We start from the raw sequence: 8,520 nt of genomic DNA, 5'->3' as shown, positions 1-8,520 counted from the left end.
CACAGCGCCACTTCTGGCTTTTTTCTTTTTGCTTATGTGGTGTTGAGGAATGGAACCCAGGGCCTCATGCATGCAAGGCAAGCGCTCTACCACTGAGCCACCTTCCCAGCCCCTCATGAGACTTTTTATCTCTAATTAACCACCAGAAAACTGAAAGTAATACTGTGGTTCAAAGTGGTAGAGTGTTAGCCTTGAGCAAAAGAGCTCAGAGACAGCGCACAGGTCCTGAGTTTAAAAAATAAACCAACAAAAAAAGAAAGAAAGAGAAAGGGATGATGTCTATTTTCCCGAGTCTTGTTTGTTTTTATTAAGGTGAAATTTACGTGGAATACAGTGGACTAATTGGAAACAAATGTATCAGTGCCAGGTTCTGTCCCCATTTCCAGAACATTTCATTGCTTCCTCCAGGGCGTTTTGTACAGAGTAGAAATGAGAATCTCTGGCCTTGCTCCTAACACAACTCTCTGGGAAGCAGATTATATTTTCAGACTCTTTCTAGCTTTCTCTCAGAAACCTGCTAGTGTACAGCCAGGAATTATTGCCTAAATTTAGCATTAAGAAAATCAGGTTGGGGGCTCTTGTTTTTTGTTTTTCTTTTAAAGGAGTTGTCTTCTCAGCCAGGCTGTGACATGATTAGCCTGCAAGGAACCACAATGCTCTCCATGGTCCCGGGCACCAAACACAATGGGAGATGAAATGGTTGAATTGCACAAAGGGCTAGCCAGCTCCAAAATTCCATCTAGTCCTTGGTGTAGTGTTTGTCTTTCCCTTTCAGCTGTGGGTTGTCTCATGCTGAGACGGGGCTGGTGTGGGCTCTGGGCACTTGGGCAGCTCTGCATGAGATGCAGGACCAGATAGGCTCTGGCTCCTACATCTGTGTACTCAACAGATGGAGGGGTGAGGACTGCAAGTGTGTGGAGCCAAGAACAGAACAGCTCTGGCCTTTCTTGAACTTTACCAATTCTTGGAGCACAGGCCTAGAAGCAGCTTTGGTCCCAAGAAGTCATGACAGTTCCTCTGGCTGCTGATGTCACCAGGTGTGGAAGCAAGGCCGTCTGTGATGGCTAGGGCTTGTCAGGAGTGTGTGGCTGGGAAATCGAATGAGGATCAGTTCACTGGGGCCTAGAAGCGGGCAGTGCTCTGGCCTGTTGGAGAATTTTCCCTTTGGCGAATTCTTTTCCACACTGTCACTGTGAGAATACCCAGGACCAGGCCACCTATTGCTACAGTTGGCAGGGCCCAGTAGAGCCCGTTGAAGGCTTCAGACTGGTCTGGGAGTAGCCCGCTATTCCGAAGGGTGTAGAAGAAAGGGCTATCCTGGGGAGGAAGGAAGAGGGGGTGAGAGGTTAAGAAGATCCATTGACCCATCCATCTACCTAAGTCTCCATCAATGAGAGGGAACAATAAATCTTCATAGCTCTCTTCCTATTGTAATTCTCCTCCATTTACACTATGCCAGGACCTTCTGTGTGAGGACAGAAGAGGTCTCTCAAGTGGCTAATAACCAGCAATACCCACCTTTTGATTTCTCACCAATAGTTCCTTTCCTATCAAATCTGATCATGAGAGATAAGGAACTGTTAGGGGATCATTATTGGAAAAGAGTCCTAGGGACCCAGCAGAGATCCCACCTCTGTCCTCCTAGTCACTTCTGGATAGCTATTCTCAGCCTCCTGTTCAAGACTGCCCAGTGATCAGGGAAGGTTGATGAGGTGGGACCACTGGCTTTATGGTGGCTTAAAGAACCCAATGAGAGAAGGCCAGGAGGGGAGACATCTAGGTTGCCCTCATGAGGTCTTTTTGTTCTGTCTCTTTCAGTGGACACTGATAAGTAGCTGCTCTGTGGGGCTGAGGCCAGGAACTGTGATAAGCACTTGAGGGCTGAGATGAAAGTCTGTGTTAATTGCCCAGGAGGGAGATAAGACAGGCATAGAAGCAATCACGTCAAAGGAGAATAGATGTAAGCAGAAAAGGGAGAGCAACATAGGTGTGGCAGGGGATAGGAACTGTAGAATAAACATGATGGAACCATAGCTAAGGAAGGCAGTGTAGTGCCCAGAGAGAGATAACTGTTCTCATAGGCAGAGATGAGGAGGAGCTGCATGTTGCAGATGGCCGAAGTGAAAACACTGACAAGGAGCCAGGGACTAGTGGTTCATGCCTATAACCCTAGCCACTCAGGAGGCTGAGACCTGAGGATTATACTTTGGAGCCAGCACTAGAAGACAAATCTGAAACTTATCCCTAGTGAGCAAAAAGCCAGTTTTGCTCAAGTGGTAGAGCACCAGCCACGAGCCAAAAAAAAAAAAAAATCCAAGTGAGAACCTGAAGCCCTGACTTCAAGGCTGTGAGTTCAAGGTCCTAGTACAGACACATACGCACACATGACATGGGCAAACAAGGGCTCATCTGAGATGTGGCTTCATTTGCCAGGAGTGTAGAGTGTATAATAGCAGGAGGGCTGAAGGCAAAGGAAGAATTTCAACAGCCTTGGCCAGACTGGAGTTGTCTGGCAGCAAGTACAGGATGATGGGGAAACATAAAGGATTGCTAGAGAGACAGTAGGGACTTTGTAGAGGTCCAGGTGAGGGCAGTAGGCATCTTCCAATCACCAGCCCTTAGTATAATGCCCGGTAAGTGTGTGTGTGTGTGGGGGGCTTGCATGTAGGAATTAAGACTTAAGGTTACAAGACTCCTTAGAAGTTCTGAGTGGTTTAAGGCACTTGGCCAATGCTTACCAACCTGCCTCTCTCCTTGACTCTTCTCCCTTCCCTACTCTGTGGCAATATGGAGAGGGGAGAGTTAAGATCAGTGGCAGTAAGCAATGGTACATTTAGGCCTCTGGAGGACTTGGGTATGCCTTCAGGTGGCTGAACACCTCCCTCCCCCCCAGACATTCATCCAGGACAGGTGGGGTGTTCACTCACGGGAGATGGGCACTTCAGTTTGGCTCGGCTGTAGGTGAAGTTGTTGGAGGTTGTCTTTTGGCCCACTGGTTCCAGCTAGATTAAAGAAAATAAAGACAGCTTGATTTCTTTGTCAGAAGAGGTGGCTCACGTGGATTTCTTCCCTTTGGAAAGAAAGGATGAAACCGGAAGTGTAGTGAGTCCTGTGGCTAGGCCAGCATTATAGCCAGAGTTGGACCTGACTTTGGACCCACACAATGAGGAGTCTGTCCTAGCTGGGTAGGACTCTGAGTGGAAGCCCCCTGGATTTATCAGTGGGGAAACCAAGGCTCTGGAGAGATTGACCAATCCAGAGTCCACAGTGAGTTTCTGCAAGAGTTGGGACCAAGAATGCTCATTGCCTGTTTTCCCTCGTGGGTGGCTGTGATTGCAGACACTGTATTTTCAATTTGATAAAATGGTGATAATCATATTTACCAACTTGTCCAAGTGTGTGGAGCGAGTCAATTTCAGGAGAACTTTGAAAACATATTGGTTACCATGACATCCTTACTACAGTTGGCTTGCCAACTTGAAGAAATTGGAATTTTCTCACTTGAACTATTTTATGTGGTTGTCACATAGATGAAAACATTTACTCAAAATATCCCTGGGGACAACTGTGGTTCTGTGGGGTTCTGCTAAATACTTTCCACCTTAGGACCCCCTGTGAATAAATGAGAAGCTGCTGCTCCCCATCCCTGAATCTTTAGCCAGCAGCCTATCCCCAGGGAACAGCCAGGAAGAGCAGACCTGGCACTTACCTAGCCACAGGTTCTGTCCTGAGCATCAAACTTGTACCCATTGCTTCCTCTCTGGCCACCAGGGACAGCCAATGAGGGAAATCTTAGTACTCTATACATACTGCTGAGCACACCCGGCTCATAACCTCACTGTTGTCTTAATGCCTTTCCTAGCCATTCCTTGGTAACACCATTAGAAGAGGGAGGGTAGCTCTCAGTCTGGGAGACATCATGGTGATTGTATTCTTGCAGGGTTCTGGCTCTGCCAACAATGACTGGGCAGTGCCAGCCAGGCAACTTCCCTAAGGTTGGAGACCATGTTAAATAGTGTCCTGAAGAGTCAACATATGGTTGTCATGAACATCAAGGGAGAGTTAACAGCACAGCATGTGTGAGCCAGAGATGGCTTACCTTTAAGACTGAGGTATTTTCACTTTCTTAGATCTAAGAACGCATAGCTGAGTTCTAGTGTAATAGAATGACTCAGGAACCGAATGAGGGCTAAGGACAAGTTGGCTGATTCTCAGGGATGTACCAGGAACTAAGTGGTACCCAGGAAGTCTGTGATCTGTACACTTGATGAGTATATCAGTTTCTCCTTCTTTATGGCTCTTTCTATCAACTCATGCCTACTGCAACCTCTTATCTCTTCCACCTTCCCTCTTCTTGCTTTAGAGTCCTTCTGCTTCCTTAGCTACGGCTCCATATGACTTTCTCCAAGTTTTCTATAGTTACTGGCTGCTATTTCCAACCTCCTAGTCCCTCACCTGCTCATTCTAATTGGTATGGATAGGACTATGGCCGCCATCATTTGACAGCAGCGATGGTCAAGGTCATCAACAACCTCCATGTGGCCAGATTCAGTGGTTTTTTAAGTTTTTTTTTTTTGTCTTCATCTTGTCTGGCTTCTCAGTAGAATTTGTCAAAGTTGTCTCCACTCCACCATGACAGTCCTCCGAATTTCTTCACCACTCCACTCTCTGAGCCATGTCCAAGTGGGAACAAATGCCTTAGGGTCAGCTCTCAGTAAGTCCCATGGTTAGGAATACTTTATGAATGCTAATAACCCTCTTAAAAAATCTCCAGACTGACCTTGACCCTATATAACAGCTTGCCCAATGCCTGTGTGTGGCTGGCTGGAAGGCAACTCCTATGCCTTGTGTTCAAAATAGAACCTGACTTTTCTACCCATCAACCATCAACTTAGTTTCTTAGATTCCAACCCAAGAAACTATCCTTTGTTTCGGTTTTCTCTTATCCATCATCCAGTTCCAAACACATCCTAAATGACTATGTCTCTCCTCAACTGCCATGACCTTGGTCTCAAGCACTTTTGATTCTCACCTGCATGAGAGCAGCTACCCACTCTCCTTCTATTTACACAGCAGCCAGAGGATAATGACAGAGCATGTTGCTCCTGTTTGAGATCAGCTGGCCCCTGCCTGCCTCTCTGATCTTGTTCATTTGTTTCCAGTCACACTGGCCTGGAAACTCCTTAGATACTTCAAGTTCATTCCTGACCCCAGGCTCACTTGGGTCCTAGTTCTCCCTGGGATATGAGGCCCCAGATTTCTGCCTTCCTGGAAACCTCTCAATATCTAGGTTTCAGTTCACATGTCATGTCTTCAGTGTAGACTCCCTGCTTCCTACCATTACTTTACATCCATCCCCACTTGATTTTTTTTTTTTGTCGGTTGTGGGGCTTGAACTCTGGGCCTGGGCTCTGTCCCTCAGCTCTTCAGCTCAAGGCAAGCGCTCTACCACTTAAGTCACAGCTACCACTTCTAGTTTTTCTGGTGGTTAATTGGAGATAAGAGTCTCCTGGACTTTCCTGCCCAGGCTGGCTTCAGATCTCAGCCTCCTGAGTAGCTAGGATTACAGGTGTGAGCCATGAGCATCCGGCCTGCCTTCTTTCCTTCCTTCCTTTCCTTCCTTCCTTCCTTCCTTCCTTCCTTCCTTCCTTCCTTCCTTCCTTCCTTCCTTCCTTCCTTCCTTCCTTCCTTCTTCCCTCCCTCCCTCTTTCTTTCTATCTATCTTTCTTTCTTTCTTCTTTCTTTCCTTTTTTTTGCCAGTCCTGGGGCTTGAACTCTGGGCCTGGACAGTGGCCCTGAGCTTATTTTGCTCAAGACTAGTGCTCTACCACTAGAGCCACAGCACCACTTCTGTTTTTTTCTGAGTAGTTTATTGGAGATAAGACTCTCATGGACTTTCCTGCTTGGGCTAGCTTCAAATCACGATCCTCAGATCTCAATCTCCTGAGTAGCTAGGACTATAGGTGTGAATCACTAACGCCTGGCTAGGTTTTCTTATATGGAGGTTTTTCAATTACCTTGTGGAGAACAGATAAGGCAGTGGCTCATAAACCTTGCCATTAGAATCATCTAAAAAGTTTTCTTAAAAAAATCTAAGATCTACTCAGAATAACTGTCAAAATCTCGGGGGATAAGCCTAGCCACTACTTAAAAGCACCTCTCTGCCTTTTTTTTTTTTTTTTTTTTTGTCCGTCGTGGGGCCTGAACTCTGGGCCTGGGCGCTGTCTCTCAGCTCTTCAGCTCAAGGCTAGTGCTCTACCACTTGAGCCACAGCACCACTTCCAGCTTTTTCTGCTTATATGGTGCTGAGGAATCGAACCCAGGGCCTCATGCATGCAAGGCAAACACTCAATCACTAAGCCACCTTCCCAGCCCCACCTCTCTGCCTTTTTACTAGAACATTCACTCCCAGAAAGAAAGACCTTCATGCTGACTTCTAACACTAGATGACAAGATGCTTGCTTTTGAAATGTATGTGCATATCTGTTTATTTGCATATTGTTGAGATTGCAAATTCTCATGGCATAAACTGGCAGGGATGCAGCACAGCTTATTCAATATGTTGTTGGAAGCATGGTGAGGTTCCAGTTTGGGGGTATTATAAATAGTGTCGCTATGAAAATTCCTGTATGTATCTTTTGGTGGATATGTGTGTACTTTTCTGTTGGAGATATAACCAGCAGTAGAATTGTTGGGTCTCAAGAAATACCAACATTCAGCATTATTAGATATGCCAAAGTGTCTTCCAAAGTTGTTGTAGGCACTCATTTTTCAAAGTCTCCAGATGATACTAATTTGTAGTCAGAAATAAGAATTTCTGTTCTAAGGGCTATAGGACTGGGGACAGGGATTATGGCAACTAGAAGTGGGAACTATTAGTTGGGGTTTCTAAAGAAGAAGAGATGTCATGCACTAGTAGAGAAAGAAGTCTCAACAAGAAAAGGAAAATATTTCATAAGAAGACAAGCCAGGTGCTGGTGGCACATGCCTATAATCCTAGGTACTCAGGAGGCTAAGATCTGAGGATCAAGGTTTAAAGCCAGCTCAGGCAGGAAAGCCCACGAGATTCTTGTCTCCAATTAGCCAGCAAAAAACTAGAAGTGGAGCTGTGGCTCAAGTGGTAGAGTGCTAGCCTTGAACAAAAAGATCTCGGATGGAGCAGAATGGGATAACACTGATTAACATGCGTTGTACTCATAACCTGACTTATAGAATTGTAACCTCTTTGTACATCTACTTAACAATAAAATTAAAAGTTTAGGAATAGCACCTAGGCCCAGAGCTCAAGCCCCAGGAGCTGCAGAGAGAGAGAAGGGGGGGGGGGGGGAGGGAGAGGAGAAGAAAGAGGAGGAAGAAGAGAAGAAAAAAGAGAAGGAGAGTTCAAAATCCTAGTGGTTCAAACCAAACAACAGAGACAAAGGAAGAAGAAAAGAGGTCCTGATGATGCTTATGTGTCTGGCTTCACTTTTACACCAGTCTCCAGGGAAAGAGGTAGGAACTATTAAGAGGAGAGAGGTGAGAGATGAAGCAGTTTATTGTGTTGTTCCTGGTAGGGGACCCTGGGAACATCCGCCAAAGCCTGCAGACACTATGTCATAGGACTCTAATTATGAGACATGAATTCACGGGCTATATATGTGCTTATCAGGTTGGGGGCAGAAGGAAGGTTGCGGTTGTGGCCAGGACAAGACGTAGAAAACCTGGACTCTTGTCCCTCTTGAGCCATTAACCAGCTGTGTGATGCTGGGAAAATTGCTTCATGTCTCTGTATTTTCATTACAGAATGTTCTGCCTAAATGACCTCTGGATGTGTTCCAGCTCTAACAGCCTATTTATTTGATGTGACTTGAGGGGTGAAATTCCAATAAGAAATATTTGGAAAAGTTGGCACGATGCTGTAGCTTTACGTCCGATACGGTTTGGGATGAAAACACAGGACTCTGTAATTCTTTTCCTAAATTATATACTACAGGATAAGAAGCTCATGGATGAATTTTGTTTTACTTCTCTTTGTTTTTGTTATTTTTTTAAATTTGGGAAAATGGTTGGGGGATCTGTGGACAGTCTGGCTAACAGTCCAACTCCTGGCAGTGTGTTCACCTTTTGTTCTCATATCTGATCCTTTTACCTGCGTTTGTGAAATAAAACCTCTCACCTGGCAAATAAAAAGAACTACTGAGCTGCTTTGCAAATGAAGGCTAGAGTGGCACTTAATTACACAAAGAGGGACCAAGGGACGCAGTCATTTCCCAGTTATCCCTATAACCATCAAGTCTGGCAGGGTTTCCTCTTTAATCAGGTCTGGAATACTACTCAGCCCATACATTGATGGTCAGGTTGGCAGTATAGGCCCAAGGGCTTAGCTTTCCTGGCTCTTTTTGTTTTTGTTTTTGAAAATGTAGCTTTCCCTGCCATCTTGGGGCAGGGGCAGTGGTATAACAGGGAAACTAGATTCTCATGCTTTGAGGGGGTGGGATTTAAAAAGGAATGAAATCATGACTATGTTACTGAAGGAGACTG

The 8,520-nt window shown here is 45.6% G+C and overlaps 1 protein-coding gene across 1 annotated transcript in view; it reads right to left on the bottom strand.

Moving 5' to 3' along the window:
* Positions 1-295: 295 nt before the first annotated feature.
* Positions 296-8,520, bottom strand: part of Plb1 (phospholipase B1) — a 180,185-nt gene continuing 171,960 nt past the window's right edge. Inside the window, exons 58-59 of the mRNA XM_042696639.1 lie at positions 2,928-3,002; positions 296-1,317 (exon numbers count right to left, since the gene is read on the bottom strand). Of these exons, the coding sequence (XP_042552573.1) occupies positions 1,123-1,317; positions 2,928-3,002 (270 nt within the window). The 3' untranslated portion in view covers positions 296-1,122. The remainder of the gene's footprint in view (positions 1,318-2,927; positions 3,003-8,520) is intronic.

The sequence above is a fragment of the Dipodomys spectabilis genome, unplaced genomic scaffold (assembly GCF_019054845.1).
Source record: "Dipodomys spectabilis isolate Male_0828 unplaced genomic scaffold, ASM1905484v1 ptg000210l, whole genome shotgun sequence".
NCBI lineage: Eukaryota > Metazoa > Chordata > Mammalia > Rodentia > Heteromyidae > Dipodomys > Dipodomys spectabilis.
This window is presented reverse-complemented; position numbering and strand designations above follow the sequence as displayed.